At 41.3% G+C, this 17371-nt stretch overlaps 1 protein-coding gene across 1 annotated transcript; it reads left to right on the top strand.

Moving 5' to 3' along the window:
• The first annotated feature begins 490 nt into the window (after positions 1 to 490).
• Positions 491 to 8116, top strand: fga (fibrinogen alpha chain). Its single transcript, XM_062066061.1, has 8 exons — positions 491 to 648; positions 711 to 815; positions 875 to 1058; positions 1139 to 1284; positions 1358 to 1456; positions 1528 to 1689; positions 6629 to 7256; positions 7434 to 8116. Exons 1-8 carry the CDS (start codon positions 601 to 603, stop codon positions 8048 to 8050), a joined length of 1989 nt encoding a protein of 662 aa, XP_061922045.1. The 5' UTR covers positions 491 to 600; the 3' UTR covers positions 8051 to 8116.
• The last annotated feature ends 9255 nt before the right edge of the window (positions 8117 to 17371 follow it).

Raw genomic sequence — 17371 nt, 5'->3', positions numbered from 1 at the left:
TTGGGTTTCGTCGGGCCTCCCGATGAGGTTTTGAGTCCAGTATTGGGCCGTTGGAACTAGACCGTTTTCAAACATTTTTGCTTAAGGGTCTCCTTACGACATTTTAGCGGAAAAAGTTTTGGAAGACTTTAGCTCCAGATTTCTTGTTTGTTTGAGATTGTCATTACCGATACAAGTGGTGGGAAGGTGTATTACAACTAAGTAGCGCTACGGCCCATACAGACCTCAGCTAGGAAACAGATATTTTTGGGCGGCCCTATGGTTAAGAATCACTGAGGCCCCTTAATGACGTCACCAGGCTGCCTCAAGTAGTGCACAATGCTCATGTTCCAAAATGTGTAACAATGTGTTTGCGTGACTCATAAACTGGATTTCAATGTGTGGGTGTGCGTCCTGGCAGGGATGTTGCAATGTTGAAAAGGTCACATGACTCCACGGCCTCACATTTACCGTCAGCGTCCCCAGGCCAGGCCGGCGTGTGTTGATGTTTGAGTTCAAAGTGCAGGTTGGCGCCCCATCAGCCAGCCGGGTTTACTCAACTCCGCAGGGCTTGAAAAGCAACGAGCTCCTCCTCCGACGGAACATTCAACAAGGATCAAGATGGAACGAGTCAGCTTGCTGGTGTTCGTGTGCGCCGCCGCCTCATTGGTGAGTACCAGTCTTTCTGTACATACATCTTCTGTTCTCTCTTATGACGAGACCCTATTAAGGCTAGCGCGCTGGACCCCAGAGGAACACGGCCCATGGAGCCAAGCACCCGCTCCGACAAGTGCGCCACCCAGAAGGAGTGGCCGTTCTGCACTGACGACGACTGGGTACGCTAAGCTCACATGCGTAACATCGGCCTTTTGAGCTAACCTATTTCTTTCACCAGGGTCCCAAGTGCCCATCGGGCTGCAGGATCCAAGGACTGATGGACTACCGGGACCATAGCCTGCTGAAGAAGATCGAGAAGATCCGCAGCCTGCTGGAGAACAACCAACAAAGGCAGAGGTCAGCTGATCAAGTGACGAAGCAGACATACGAATACCTGAAGGAAAGACTGAACCTCAACACCGGTCAGTCCCCTTACACCTTCTCCCCTGCTGTCCAGCACTTGGTGGTGCCACTCATCACCTGATATGTCCTCTTCCCGCAGGCCACGACGGCCGCTACTACGACTTGGCGCAGAACCTTCGCCAGAGGATCGGGGACATGAAGGTGAAGATCGACAGGCAGCTCAGGGTGCTGGCGGCACTCAGGGATCGGGTCGCCGACCAGGCCTCCGCCATGCAGATGTTAGAGGTGAAGCATGATTGCGCACTACCATAATTCAAACCAGGAAGCAGGTTTGAGGGTCTCGGCCTCCTCCCGCCAGGTGGACATCGACATCAAGCTGCGATCTTGCAAAGGTTCCTGTAAAACTTACTCCGAGTACCATGTGGACCGCGACAGTTACGTGACGCTGGACAAACAGGTCAGCCGGCTTCTGACGAACAGAAACACCAGCAACATCGCATTCTTTTTTTGACAATGTGCCTTCCCCAGGTCAATCAACTTCAGTCGCAAGAGTTGCAGCGCGTCGATTCTGTGAGAACGCTGAAAGTGTTGAAGAGCACGGTGCTGCAGGACATACTTCAGGATAACGTGTTCAAGTCCAAGGACCTGGGGGACCACGGTGGACAGCAGAGACAAGACATGTTCCGTGAGGTCAGAATGTGCCTAGCTAGTTATCTGTAATCTGTAGCTTTTATGCCACTAACATGTAGAATTCAGAGCACTCACATTACGCATTCAGGCTAGCACGCAGCTACATATAGCATTTAAACACTACACGCTAGTATGCGGCCACCATGTTGCAATCAGAGCAATAACGTACTAATTAGGCATTAGTATGTGGCTAACATGAAGCATTCGAAGCACTAACGTAGAATTTAGGCATTAAAATGTGGCCAACATGTAGCATTCAGAGCAATAACGTAATAATTAGGCATTAGCATGTGGCTAACATGTAGCATTCAGAGCTCTAACGTAGTATTTAGGCGTTAGCATGTGTTTAAAATGTAGCATTTACAGCACTAATATAGTATTTAGGCATTAGAATGTGTTTAAAATGTAGCATTTAGAGCACTAATGTAGTATTTAGGCATTAGCATGTGGTTAAAATGTAGCATTTAGAGCACTAATATAATAATAATAATAATAATACATTTTATTTATATAGCGCTTTTCTAAAAACTCAAAGGCACTTTACATAGTATAAAATCATAAAATCAGTACACACAGGACAGTTAAAAAGCAGTGGAGGCAGGACAAATTACACATAACATGGGACAAACATGAGAGGACATTACAAGACACAACATATGAATCATATATTAAAAGCAGTTTTGAAGAGGTGAGTTTTGAGATGTGATTTGAATGATGGAAGGTCTGTACAGTCACGGATGTGTTTGGGGAGAGAGTTCCAGAGGGTGGGAGCAGCGATGGAGAAGGCCCTGTCACCCCAGGTCCGGTGCTTGGTTCTGATAGGTGGGGATAGGAGGTTGGCGTCGGAGGAGCGGAGGCTGCGGGAAGGGGTGTGGCGGTGGAGCATGTTGGTGAGGTAGCAGGGGGCCTGGTTGTGGAGGGCTTTGTGGGTGAGGAGGAGGATTTTAAAATGGATACGATAAGGGACGGGGAGCCAGTGGAGCTTCTGAAGGACTGGGGTGATGTGGTCGCGGGAGCGGGTGTGGGTGAGCAGGCGGGCGGCAGAGTTTTGAATGTATTGAAGTTTATTGAGGACTTTGGAAGATGAACCGTAGAGGATGCTATTGCAGTAGTCGAGTCTGGAGGTGATGAAAGCATGGATCAAGGTTTCGGCGGCAGAGAAGGAGAGTGATGGACGGAGACGGGCAATATTTTTTAGATGAAAGAAAGCAGTTCTTGTGATGTTGTTGACATGATGTTCAAAGGAGAGGTTGCTGTCCAGGAGAACTCCGAGGTTGCGGATGTGAGTGGAGGGGGACAGAGTGGATTTGTCGACAGTGAGGGTGAAGTTGTGAGCAGTTTTGGTGAGAGATTTGGGACCGATGATGAGCATATCAGATTTTTCACAGTTGAGCTGGAGGAAGTTTGATTGCATCCATGATTTTATTTCGGTGAGGCAGTTGGTCAGGGTGGGGTGAGTTACGGTGGTGAGGGATTTGGTGGAGATGTACAGTTGGACGTCGTCAGCGTAGCAGTGGAAATGGAGGTGATGACGGCGGATGATATTACCAAGGGGGAGCATGTAGAGGATGAAGAGAAGTGGACCAAGCACCGAACCCTGGGGGACGCCTTGTGACAGAGGGGCGGTGGAGGAGGTGCAGTTGTTAATGCTGATGAATTGTTGTCGGTTTGTGAGATATGATTTTAGCCAGGAGAGGGCGGTACCAGTGATGTTGAGAGATGATTCCAGGCGGGAGAGGAGGATGGTGTGGCTGATGGTGTCGAAGGCTGCTGTGAGGTCGAGGAGAAGGAGGATGCTGAGGTGGCCGGAGTCTGAGGAGAGGAGGAGGTCATTTGTGACTTTGAGGAGGGCTGTTTCTGTGCTGTGACGTGAGCGGAAACCGGATTGAAATGGTTCGAACAGATCATTGGAGGTGAGGTGGGTGTTGAGTTGAGTGGCGACGGCACGTTCCAGAATTTTTGACAGAAAGGGGAGGTTGGAGATGGGCCGGAAGTTGCTCATGGTGTCGGGGTTGAGTCCAGGTTTTTTGAGGATGGGGGTGACAGCTGCCAGTTTGAGGGTGTGGGGGACTGAGCCAGAACTGAGGGAGGAGTTGATGATGTTGATGATGAGTGGGGAAATGGCTGGGAGGCAGTTTTTTACAAGTGAGGATGGAATGGGGTCCAGGGCACAGGTGGAGCTTTTCATGCCTGCCATGAGTCTGGACAGCTGGATAGGGGACACGGGAGAGAAGTGAGAAAGGGACTGTGTGGAGCAGGGGGGGCAGACAGGCGGGGAGGTGGAGGAAGTGGCGGATGTGGACAGGTTGCTGTAGATGGTGTCTATTTTATTTTGGAAAAATGAGAGAAAGGCGTTGCACTTGGTGACTGTGAAGGAGTTGGAGATGTTGTTGCTGGGTTTGAGGAGTTTATTTATTGTGGTGAAGAGAGTCTTGGGGTTGGAAGAGTCAGAGTGTATGAGGTTGGAGTAGTAGGTGGACCGAGCTGAGTTGAGGGCATCTTTGTACAGGTGGAGGTGATCAGTGTAGGCTTGTTGATGGACTGTTAAACCGGTTTTCTTGTAGAGTCGTTCAAGTTGACGTTTACAGGATTTTAATTTGTGGAGTTCAGGGGTGTACCAGGGTGCTGAGTGTGTGAAAGTGACTGTTTTGGTTTTGATGGGAGCCAGTTGATCAAGACAGGAGGAGAGTGTATGGTTGTAGTGGTCCACGAGGTCTGAGGGGTTGTCAGGTGACGGGGGAGGGGAGGTGGACATCTGGGTGGCAAGAGAGGCTGAGAGAGCAGAGGGGGAGATGGATTTAATGTTCCGGAAGGATATTTTGCGTGTATCTTTGGGAGTGGGAATGGGGATGTTAATGTCCATAATAATTGCCAGGTGATCAGAGATGTTGAGGTTGAGGCTGGAGAGCTGATTTATTGTGAGGCCAGAGGAGCAGACGAGATCAAGGGTGTGACCACGGGTGTGAGTGGGGAAGTCGATATGTTGTTTGAAATTGTGACAGTGTAGCAGATCCAGGAACTCAGTAGCCGGTTTATTGTTGGAGTCGTTGACATGGAAGTTGAAATCACCCAGGAGAAGAACGGAAGGAGAGATGGAACAGAGCTGGGTCAGAAAATCAGAAAAATCAGAGAGAAAGGAGGGGTTTTGTTTGGGAGGGCGATAAATGACAGCAGTGACAAGAGGAGTGGGGCCGGATAGTTTGAAAGCAGTATGTTCAAATGAAGAAATATCAGGAATGGAAATGGAGGTTGTTTTAATGAATTTTCTGTATATTGTTGCCACGCCACCTCCCCGCCCCTCAGGGCGAGCTTTTTCGATGTAGGTGAAGTTGGGGGGAGTGGTCTGGTTTAGTGAGAAATAGTCCAGGGGTTTGTGCCAGGTTTCAGTGAGACAGAGGAAATCAAGATTATTGTCCGTTATAAATTCATTCAGGATGAGGCTTTTGTTGTTGAGTGAGCGGGTGTTGAACAGAGCCAGTTTCAGGTGGTGTTGCTTTGTGATTGGCTGTGAGGACTGAGGAAGTGGACGGAGATTGGTCAGATTCACATGCTGTTTGTTGTGATGACGTAATGAAGAAGTTGGAGGACGGCAGGAGGACCAGAAGGAAGGAATGGAGTTTGGCGACGAGAAGTTGTATGAAAACATGCGACCTGAGCGACTGTGTGGAGGATGGTTGTTCCAGAGTGTACCAGATTCCAGACTCGGACGCGGGTGGTAGTGGTGGTCTGAGGCGGAGTGGAGCGGCGGCATGGTCCGGGTGGAGAGCGGTAGCAGGAGGCTAACGTTAGCTTGCGTCGAGGAGTCGAGTGACCAGGTAGAGAGGAGGGATGAGCACCCCAGGAGTATCCACGGGATAAGCAACAGCATACTACATCCAGACAGGTAAGCTTGTTGATGTGGTGGTGGTGGAGGTGGTGGTGTCTGAGGACAGAAAACAGCGGTGACCAGTAAACGAGTAATGGTAGAGTGAGCAGCTAGCTAGTTGTTGTTGTTGTAGTAGTTGCTTTAGCAGTTGGCCCGATGGTGCAGGGCAAAACTTACTCGCAGGGGCTCCAAGAGGAGCCCACAGCTCCTCTTGGAGCTGTGGGCTCCAAGAGGAGTGTGTGAAAGTGACTGTTTTGGTTTTGATGGGAGCCAGTTGATCAAGACAGGAGGAGAGTGTATGGTTGTAGTGGTCCACGAGGTCTGAGGGGTTGTCAGGTGGTTAAAATGTAGCATTTAGAGCACTAATATAGTATTTAGGCATTAGAATGTGGTTCAAATGTAGCATTTAGAGCACTAATGTAGTATTTAGGCATTAGCATGTGGTTAAAATGTAGCATTTAGAGCACTAATATATCATTTAGGCATTAGAATGTGGTTTAAATTTAGCATTTAGAGCACTAATATAGTATTTGGGCATTAGAATGTGGTTCAAATGTAGCATTTAGAGCACTAATATAGTATTTAGGCATTAGAATGTGGTTAAAATGTAGCATTTAGAGCACTAATTTAGTATTTAGGCATTAGAATGTGGTTAAAATGTAGCATTTAGAGCACTAACCTAGTATTTAGGCATTAGCATGTGGTTAACATGTAGCATTTAGAGCACTAATATAGTATTTAGGCATTAGAATGTGTTTAAAATGTAGCATTTAGAGCATTAATGTAGTATTTAGGCATTAGCTTGTGGCTAACACGTAGCTTTCAGAGAACTAACACAGTACTTAGGCATTAGAATGTGGCTAACGCAAAGCATTTGGAGCACTAATGTAATCAGCATGTGACTAACATGTCTCATTCAGAGCACTAACATAGTTTTTAAGCTTCTAGCATGTAGCTAACATCTAGTATTCAGTGCACAGACTTTGAGCATCCAGATCGAGGGCCTTTAGCTGACATGTCGCATTAACATGTAGCTGTCAGATGTGTTTGCTCATCTCCATCCCCACTTGTCAGGTAAAAACTCTCCAGTTGACACTGGAGGAGGAAGGTTCCAGCTCCTACCCGGCAACCATCTCCAAAGTTCCAAGTACTTCGTCGTCCTCCTCTGGCTCCTTCTATGGCTCCTCCACCGGCTCCTCCACCGGCTCCTCCACCGGCTCCTCCTCTGGCTCCTCCACGACATCAAAGTCCATAACTGAGCTCGTAGGAAGCAGCGATGGCGACTTTGGGACGACGTTTGGTGGGGGTGGCGTGGACAAGGTGTACCACACCACGACCGACACGAGCCGCTGCGTGAAGACCATCAAGCGCACCACGACCACGGTGATGACTGCGGACGGCCCGGTGGAAAAAGTAGTGGAGACAACAGAGGACAGTCCTGACTGTCACGACTTCAAGGGAGGGCTGGACTCCTTCTTCCCCGGTGTAAGCCACGCCTCCTCCACCATCAAGACCGTTCATGTGGGCGGGGCCAAAGATGGCCACTCGAGCGGCAAAACGGTCACGCCAGACGCGTTCTCAGAGGTGGGCTTTGACCTGGGAAAGTTTTTTGGTGACCACACGGAAGACGACGTTCCTGACGTGCACGCTCGCAGCGTGAAGACCACGCACGTTTCACGGCAAAGTGATTACACAGGAAAAGGTACCGCCCACTCTGATCTGGAATAGCACCGCCCACCTGCGCCCGCGCTAGCATTGGCATTAGCATTAGTATTAGATTGCCAGCAAAACTAGGAAGTGATTATGTTTAGCTTTGGTAGCGTCGTGTTGAATTTCCTGGAAAAAAAATGGGGACTGTGAAAAAACTGATGTGTTGCAGATTGTGTCGACATCTACCACAAGCACACCCAGGGGGAAACCAGCGGCGTGTTTAACGTCAAACCTGCCGCTGCCGCCGCCACCGTGGCGGTCTATTGCCAGCAGGAGGGGCTGATGGCGGGCTGGTTGTTAGTCCAGCAGCGAGAGAGCGGCGGGCTCAACTTCAACCGAACTTGGGACGAGTACCGCCGCGGCTTTGGCGGTGTGGACGCACAGGGGAGGGGGGAGGTATGGCTGGGCAACCAAAACCTCCACTTGTTGACCAATCAGGGCGAGAGCCTGCTGAGGGTGGAGCTGCAGGACGAGGATGGCGGCGCGACCAGTGCGGAATACGTCGTGAGTGTGGGTCCCGAGGAGGAGGGTTACCGCTTAAGCCTTTCTGGCTACAGTGGTGATGCCGGCGACGCATTGACGGCCGCTCACCACGGGGCGAAGTTCAGCACGTGGGACACGGACAACGACGGCGCGGCGCTAAACTGTGCGGCAACACGTGGCGGCGGCTGGTGGTACGACCAGTGCCAGTCGGCCAACCTCAACGCCATTTACCAAGGGGGTGTGGTGTGGTCCAATCGCAGCCTCAAGAGAGTACGCATGTTTGTGCGACCTGCAACCTTCTGATGTCACCATCTCCTTTCGTTTCCAGAACTTTCTGCACTCATGTCAATAAAGTCATGTTCACCTAAACTACTGTGTGTGTGTGTGTGTGTGTGTGTGTGTGTGTGTGTGTGTGTGTGTGTGTGTGTGTGTGTGTGTGTGTGTGTGTGTGTGTGTGTGTGTGTGTGTGTGTGTGTGTGTGTGTGTGTGTGTGTGTGTGTGTGTGTGCACTTGTCTCACCATCCTTGTGTGGACATACACTTGACAAACCACCCTTTCTGTGTGGACCTTTTGACCTGTGAGGACATTTGCGTGGTCCTCACATCTACAGAAGTAAAAAAAAATTTTTACTTTGTGTGTTTTGCATTCTGAAGTGAGGTTGAAACTCTCTACTCCCATCTAGTGCTAGGTATACAGTATTTTTTTCTCCATCATTCTAGCTATAGTGGAAAGGGGGGCCCTCACAACCTACTAACTAAATGTGGGTCCACACAAAGTAGGCAAGACATGTATCTGTGTGTGTGTGTGTGTGTGTGTGTGTGTGTGTGTGTGTGTGTTCTTGTATTTCTACCCTTCTTGAGACATCAACAAGGAAAAGTACTGTCCATATGAGGACCGGTGAACAAGTTAGGACATAAATCATGGTCCCAATACGGAAAACCATTGCATCTAATAGAGAATTTCTCATTTGCACCCCTGCTGGTGAAATCTATCAAAATTAGGGTGGTCCCAAAAAGGAGGGATTTTTCAAATGGACTGTGTGTCGGTTTTAAAAGTGCTCCCCCTTTGGCCAACATATGAAATAACAAGTGTGTGTAAAAATGTAAATGGCCAAAATGTGTTTTAAAAAAAAATATATATATGTATATAGAGACATACTGTAATAACTTGAAGTATACAATGAAGATTAAAAATCAATTACAAACAAAAAATTCCCCCAAAAATAAATTAACTAAAAGCAGTCTTTTCTCACAATGTGTCGACTTTTTTCTTATAAAATTGGGAACTGTTTCTCATATTCTTCCTGTTTCTGTAATATTGCAATATTTTCTTGTAAAATTATTACTTTTTCATGTAAAATTATTACTTTTTTAAAGTAAAATTATTACTTTTTAATGCAAAATTTGTCATATAAAATTCTGACTTTTATCATAATATTGCCAATGTTGTTGTTGTTGTTGTAAAATAGTGAAATTTTTTGTGTAAAATTATGACTTTTGTCATGACTTTGGCAAGTAAAATTACGATTCTTATTATAATATTGCCAACATTTTAAAGTGTTCTTATAAAATTGCGACTGTTATTGAGTGAAATTCCAACTTTTATCATAATATTGCAAAATGTTGACTCGCGTCGGGTAAAATGACGACTTTTATTACAATACTGACGAAGTTCAAAGTTTTTCTTGTGAAATTGTGACCTTTTTCTTGTGAAATTCCAACTCATTTTTCATAACAAGCGTTTTATATTTGCATAGTATGTATATATTATTAATGTTGTCAATACAAATCTTTATATATCTGATATAGGGTTGTCCTAAAGAGGTAGGTATTTTTTGGAGGTCTCAAGAAGGTAACAAATACAAGTGTGTGTGTGTCTGCATGTGTGTGTCTGTGTGTTCTTGTATTTATACCCTTCTTGAGACATCAACGAGGAAAAGTGCCATCCATATGAGGACCGGTGAACAAGTTAGGACATAAATCATGGTCGCAATACGGAAAACCATTGCATCTAATAGAGAATGTCTCATTTGCACCCCTGCTGGTGAAATCTATCAAAATTAGGGTGGTCCCAAAAAGGAGGGATTTTTCAAATGGACTGTGTGTCGGTTTTAAAAGTGCTCTCCCTCTAGGTCCATCCATCCATCCATCTTCTTCCGCTTATCCGAGGTCGGTTCGCGGGGGCAGCAGCTTAAGCAGGGAAGCCCAGACTTCCCTCTCCCCAGCCACATGAAATAACAAGTGAGTGTAAAAATGTAAATGACCAAAATGTATTTTTTTAAAAAAAATATATATGTACATAGAGACATACTGTAATAACTTCAAGTATACAATGAAGATTAAAAATCAATTACAAACAAAAAATTCCCCAAAAAATAAATTAAGTAAAAGCAGTCTTTTCTCACAATGTGTCGACTTTTTTCTTATAAAATTGGGAACTATTTCTCATATTCTTCCTGTTTCTGTAATATTGCAATATTTTCTTGTAAAATTATTACTTTTTTATGTAAAATTATTACTTTTTTAATGTAAAATTATTACTTTTTAATGCAAAATTGGTCATATAAAATTCTGACTTTTATCATAATATTGCCAATGTTGTTGTTGTTGTAAAATAGTGACATATTTTGTGTAAAATGATGACTTTGGTCATGATTTTGGCAAGTAAAATTCAGATTCTTATAATATTGCCAACATTTTAAAGTGTTAAAATTGCGACTGTTATTGGGTGAAATTCCAACTTTTATCATAATATTGCAAAATGTTGACTCGCGTCGGGTAAAATGACGACTTTTATTACAATACTGACGAAGTTCAAAGTTTTTCTTGTGAAATTGTGACCTTTTTCTTGTGAAATTCCAACTCATTTTACATAACAAGCGTTTTATATTTGCATAGTATGTATATATTATTAATGTTGTCAATACAAATCTTTATATATCTGATATAGGGTTGTCCTAAAGAGGTAGGTATTTTTTGGAGGTCTCAAGAAGGTAACAAATACAAGAGTGTGTGTGTGTGTGTGTGTGTGTGTGTGTTCTTGTATTTCTACCCTTCTTGAGACATCAACAAGGAAAAGTACCATCCATACGAGGATCGGTGAACAAGTTAGGACATAAGTCATGGTCCCAATACGGAAAACCATTGCATCTAAAAGAGAATGTCTCATTTGCACCCCTGCTGGTGAAATCTATCAAAATTAGGGTGGTCCCAAAAAGGAGGGATTTTTCAAATGGACTGTGTGTCGGTTTTTAAAGTGCTCTCCCTCTGGTCAACATATGAAATAACAAGTGAGTGTTCAAATGTAAATGGCCAAAATGTATTTAAAAAATATATATATGTATATAGAGACATACTGTAATAACTTGAAGTATACAATGAAGATTAAAAATCAATTACAAACAAAAAATTCCCCAAAAAATAAATTAACTAAAAGCAGTCTTTTCTCACAATGTGTCGACTTTTTTCTTATAAAATTGGGAACTATTTCTCATATTCTTCCTGTTTCTGTAATATTGCAATATTTTCTTGTAAAATTATTACTTTTTTATGTAAAATTATTACTTTTTTAATGTAAAATTATTACTTTTTAATGCAAAATTGGTCATATAAAATTCTGACTTTTATCATAATATTGCCAATGTTGTTGTTGTTGTAAAATAGTGACATTTTTTGTGTAAAATTATGACTTTGGTCATGATTTTGGCAAGTAAAATTCAGATTCTTATTATAATATTGCCAACATTTTAAAGTCTTAAAATTGCGACTGTTATTGGGTGAAATTCCAACTTTTATCATAATATTGCAAAATGTTGACTCGCGTCGGGTAAAATGACGACTTTTATTACAATACTGACGAAGTTCAAAGTTTTTCTTGTGAAATTGTGACCTTTTTCTTGTGAAATTCCAACTCATTTTTCATAACAAGCGTTTTATATTTGCATAGTATGTATATATTATTAATGTTGTCAATACAAATCTTTATATATCTGATATAGGGTTGTCCTAAAGAGGTAGGTATTTTTTGGAGGTCTCAAGAAGGTAACAAATACAAGAGTGTGTGTGTGTGTGTGTGTGTGTGTGTGTGTGTGTGTGTGTGTGTGTGTGTGTGTGTGTGTGTGTGTGTGTGTGTGTGTGTGTGTGTGTGTGTGTGTGTGTGTGTGTGTTCTTGTATTTCCACCCTTCTTGAGACATCAACAAGGAAAAGTACCATCCATACGAGGACCGGTGAACAAGTTAGGACATAAGTCTTGGTCCCAATACGGAAAACCATTGCATCTAAAAGAGAATGTCTCATTTGCACCCCTGCTGGTGAAATCTATCAAAATTAGGGTGGTCCCAAAAAGGAGGGATTTTTCAAATGGACTGTGTGTCGGTTTTTAAAGTGCTCTCCCTCTGGTCAACATATGAAATAACAAGTGAGTGTACAAATGTAAATGGCCAAAATGTATTTAAAATATATATATATATGTATATAGAGACATACTGTAATAACTTGAAGTATACAATGAAGATTAAAAATCAATTACAAACAAACAATTCCCCAAAAAATAAATTAACTAAAAGCAGTCTTTTCTCACAATGTGTCGACTTTTTTCTTATAAAAATGTGGAACTATTTCTCATATTCTTCCTGTTTCTGTAATATTGCAATATTTTCTTGTAAAATTATTACTTTTTTATGTAAAATTACTACTTTTTTCATGTAAAATTATTACTTTTTAATGCAAAATTGGTCATATAAAATTCTGACTTTTATCATAATATTGCCAATGTTGTTGTTGTTGTAAAATAGTGACATTTTTTGTGTAAAATTATGACTTTGGTCATGATTTTGGCAAGTAAAATTCATATTCTTATTATATTGCCAACATTTTAAAGTGTTAAAATTCCGACTGTTATTGGGTGAAATTCCAACTTTTATCATAATATTGCAAAATGTTGACTCGCGTCGGGTAAAATGACGACTTTTATTACAATACTGACGAAGTTCAAAGTTTTTCTTGTGAAATTGTGACCTTTTTCTTGTGAAATTCCAACTCATTTTTCATAACAAGCGTTTTATATTTGCATAGTATGTATATATTATTAATGTTGTCAATACAAATCTTTATATATCTGATATAGGGTTGTCCTAAAGAGGTAGGTATTTTTTGGAGGTCTCAAGAAGGTAACAAATACAAGAGTGTGTGTGTGTGTGTGTGTGTGTGTTCTTGTATTTCCACCCTTCTTGAGACATCAACAAGGAAAAGTACCATCCATACGAGGACCGGTGAACAAGTTAGGACATAAGTCTTGGTCCCAATACGGAAAACCATTGCATCTAAAAGAGAATGTCTCATTTGCACCCCTGCTGGTGAAATCTATCAAAATTAGGGTGGTCCCAAAAAGGAGGGATTTTTCAAATGGACTGTGTGTCGGTTTTTAAAGTGCTCTCCCTCTGGTCAACATATGAAATAACAAGTGAGTGTACAAATGTAAATGGCCAAAATGTATTTAAAATATATATATATATGTATATAGAGACATACTGTAATAACTTGAAGTATACAATGAAGATTAAAAATCAATTACAAACAAAAAATTCCCCAAAAAATAAATTAACTAAAAGCAGTCTTTTCTCACAATGTGTCGACTTTTTTCTTATAAAAATGTGGAACTATTTCTCATATTCTTCCTGTTTCTGTAATATTGCAATATTTTCTTGTAAAATTATTACTTTTTTATGTAAAATTACTACTTTTTTCATGTAAAATTATTACTTTTTAATGCAAAATTGGTCATATAAAATTCTGACTTTTATCATAATATTGCCAATGTTGTTGTTGTTGTAAAATAGTGACATTTTTTGTGTAAAATTATGACTTTGGTCATGATTTTGGCAAGTAAAATTCATATTCTTATTATATTGCCAACATTTTAAAGTGTTAAAATTCCGACTGTTATTGGGTGAAATTCCAACTTTTATCATAATATTGCAAAATGTTGACTCGCGTCGGGTAAAATGACGACTTTTATTACAATACTGACGAAGTTCAAAGTTTTTCTTGTGAAATTGTGACATTTTTCTTGTGAAATTCCAACTCATTTTTCATAACAAGCGTTTTATATTTGCATAGTATGTATATATTATTAATGTTGTCAATACAAATCTTTATATATCTGATATAGGGTTGTCCAAAGAGGTAGGTATTTTTTGGAGGTCTCAAGAAGGTAACAAATACAAGTGTGTGTGTATGTGTGTGGGTGTGTGTGTGTGTGTACAGGAAGGTCAAGGGTTGATAAACGCGAGTGCTTTGCGGGGCCCTGTTGACAGCACAAAGTCAACAAACATGGTGTCCTTGGACATAACCACAACACTATGCTCACTTTGCGCAATTGCGCAGATTCTGGCAATGCAGCATTCTCATACTGGATTTTAGTGCGTCACTGCGCACCTTCATCCACGATGAGCACTTTGGATGGAGCAACCCTCAAATGTTCAAATCTGCCACTTTGCTATTCTCCCATGACTTAAGTACTTTAGTTCTGACACGCCTTTGAGGCTGGAGTAAGTCCAATGCCCCTGGAAGGTGAAACATTATATTGCACTTGAGGTTTTGGATGTATACTACACATGATAAAATGATAATAGAAACTTACAGAAAACTATCAAATCTATTCTGATCACTTCAAATGAGACACCTGCCTGAAAATGTTTCAACTGAATCCAAATGCACATCGTTGCAATTGGACATCCTGTTTGGGCACTCTTGTTTAATGATGACTTTGGCTGCACCGTCATTGAACTTTGACTGTATCGCAATACAACTGATTATAGGTAAGAAAAGTTCAGGCCATCCCACTCATTTTTAGCTGTGAGTAGCTCTAGATCAGGGATGTCAAACTGGTTTTCATTGAGGGCCACATGGCAGTTATGGCTGCCATCAGAGGGCCGCTTGTAACAGTGAATAGTGTATGAATTTGCCTCTGGATTTCATGATTAATTATATAAACATTTTTAAGTAGACTATCAATTTTACAGTAAAAACTTTACATTTAAAAAATGTTGCTGTAAAATATAGGGTTTTTCTTACAACATTTTACAGTACCACTGTTTTTTTGGGGGGGTTTACGGAAAAAGCTGTCATCTTAGTTGCCAGGATTTTACTATTAAATTGACATTTGTTTTTACAACATTATATTGTGAATGGAAAAACATTACAAGTTATTTTTTTATTCTGGCAACTTAGCTGCCAGTTTTTCTACCGTAAAAACAAACTTTCTTTCCATTTCCATCCATTTTCTACCGCTTGTCCCTTTTGGGGTCGCGGGGGGTGCTGGAGCCTATCTCAGCTGCATTCGGGCGGTTACAGTAATACACGGTTAAAAAAAACAGTCAAAAACTGGCAGCTCAGTCAACAGAATTTTAATGCAACATTTTTTTTCTTTTTCTTTCAATTTACAGTAATATGCTCTAAAATAATGTACAATTTGTTGTCATTTTTATTAATTTGATGGGTAGTTTGCTGTAAAGTTAAGTATTTTTATTTAGACAAAAACATGTTTGGAAAGTACGATAATATACTGCAATATTTGTAGCAATATTGGATACTATTAAAGTTTAAAAGGTATGCAATTTCAAGCAGTACATAATATATTTTCTGTCAAATTGAAAAAAATCAATTACATTTTGTGAGAAAATATTGAGTACTTTATTGACACATATCATTTCCAGGTGTTTGAGGGCCAGATAAAATGATGTGGCGGGCCAGATCTGGCCCCCGGGCCTTGAGTTTGACACATGTGCTCTAGATTGATTACACCAGTGTTTCTTAACTCCCAGTTGGGCCACAAGCGCCCCCTAAAGGACCACCAAAAAATATCTGTTTCGTTGCTGTGGTTTGTATGGTCCGCAGCGGTACTCAGTTGTAATACACCTTTTCACCACTTGTGGCAGTAATGACAATATCAAACCAGAGTTATGTATAAAGAGTGTCTGGATGCATGCAATTGTCGTTAGTGTTTGGAAATAAAGCAAATAATAAGTCCATATGTAATTATAAAGTTATAAACATACTCCAGCTTGTATTCCTGGACACGTCATCTGTCACTGATTAGAATGTCAACAAAACTTTCTCCCATCACTTCCGGCGCCCCTCGTGACGCTCGTGACTAGGATATGAATAAATGTGTGTTCACTCTGCTGTTGTTGTCCTGTGACGCAGCTGTCAATGGCAACCTTCGACCTCCTTGTCCAGGTGTTGGTTTTGAATCAAAGTCATTCATTACAGTGATGCAATAAACATTCCTCTGGAAAAAAAACAAAAAACAGATCTGTTTTCACAATTACTTCCCAGCATCAAGGGTTGGAATTGGGGGTTGAATCACCAAAAATGATTCCCGGGCGTAGCCCCCGCTGCTGCCCACTGCTCCCCTCACCTCCCAGGGGGTGGAACAAGGGTTATGGGTCAAATGCAGAGAATAATTTTGCCACACCTAGTGTGTGTGTGACAATCTTTGGTAATTTAACTTAATTTAAATGTCCGGCACCACATTAGTCTGTTTTTGCAAAGAAACATTGGAGTTATGTTTTTGCTGCAAAATGACCAAAATTCCACTCTTGTAAAATGTGCATTTTTCAAATTGAGAATATCATCTTGGTTGTTAGCAACGCTTCAGTTGCTTGCATCAGTTCATGAAAAGCGCCACAAAAACAGTTATTTACTCAAAACGAGAAAAATTGCCTTTTCGTCTTAACCAGGGGTGCCCAAACTTTTTACCTCGGGGGCTGCAATTGGGTTAAAAAATTTTGGCCAAAAAGGACACATTAAAAAAAATTAATAAAATAATAATAATAATATATATATATATATATATATATATATATATATATATATATATATATATATATATATATATATATATATATATATATATATATATATATATATATATATATATATATATATATATATATATATATATATATATATATATGTGTGACCTGTCCTGGCAAAATTAGTCACAATGAGGAAATTTTAAAAACTGAGTTATTGTTATTTACACATTCTCCATCTAAAGACCTTCAAAATGATATAAGGTTTGTTGGAATCGGACAGAAAATGACCGAGTTACATCCGATTGAAGTCGACCAAGTTTGAGGGTCCGTTTTGAGAAAAAACAGCTTAAAGTTTACTGTTCCAGAACAGAATGTTCCAAAACAAAACTCCATAGCAACCATACATTAAAAGTCTTTGTAGCAACACCAAAATTGGTACAACTAAAGTCAAATCCCATGTCTAAAGGAAACATATATATTCAACTCTATTGAAAACGGTTTTGTACAAAAATTTCAACACTGTTCTGTCACAGTTTTTTTGTTCACTGGTCAGTTTGTCAGCTGGTAAGCTGTCCGTAATATTCCTGACCAGCAGCACTAAGAAGATTCGCCGACTGCAGAGAATTTAGCGCACTTGCAACCGCCTGTGTACCCTCTCCACCTTCTAAATCCATTACGGAATGTAAAACAGTCTAACTTATACACAAAAATAATAATTAAATGTTCGAAAATCACCTTTTTTCACCAAATATTCCGCTCGAATTACTGTGTGTTGTTTTTCATCAGGGCGCTGCCATGATGCCAC

Source organism: Entelurus aequoreus, linkage group LG12, assembly GCF_033978785.1.
Source record: "Entelurus aequoreus isolate RoL-2023_Sb linkage group LG12, RoL_Eaeq_v1.1, whole genome shotgun sequence".
Classification (NCBI taxonomy): domain Eukaryota; kingdom Metazoa; phylum Chordata; class Actinopteri; order Syngnathiformes; family Syngnathidae; genus Entelurus; species Entelurus aequoreus.
This window is presented reverse-complemented; position numbering and strand designations above follow the sequence as displayed.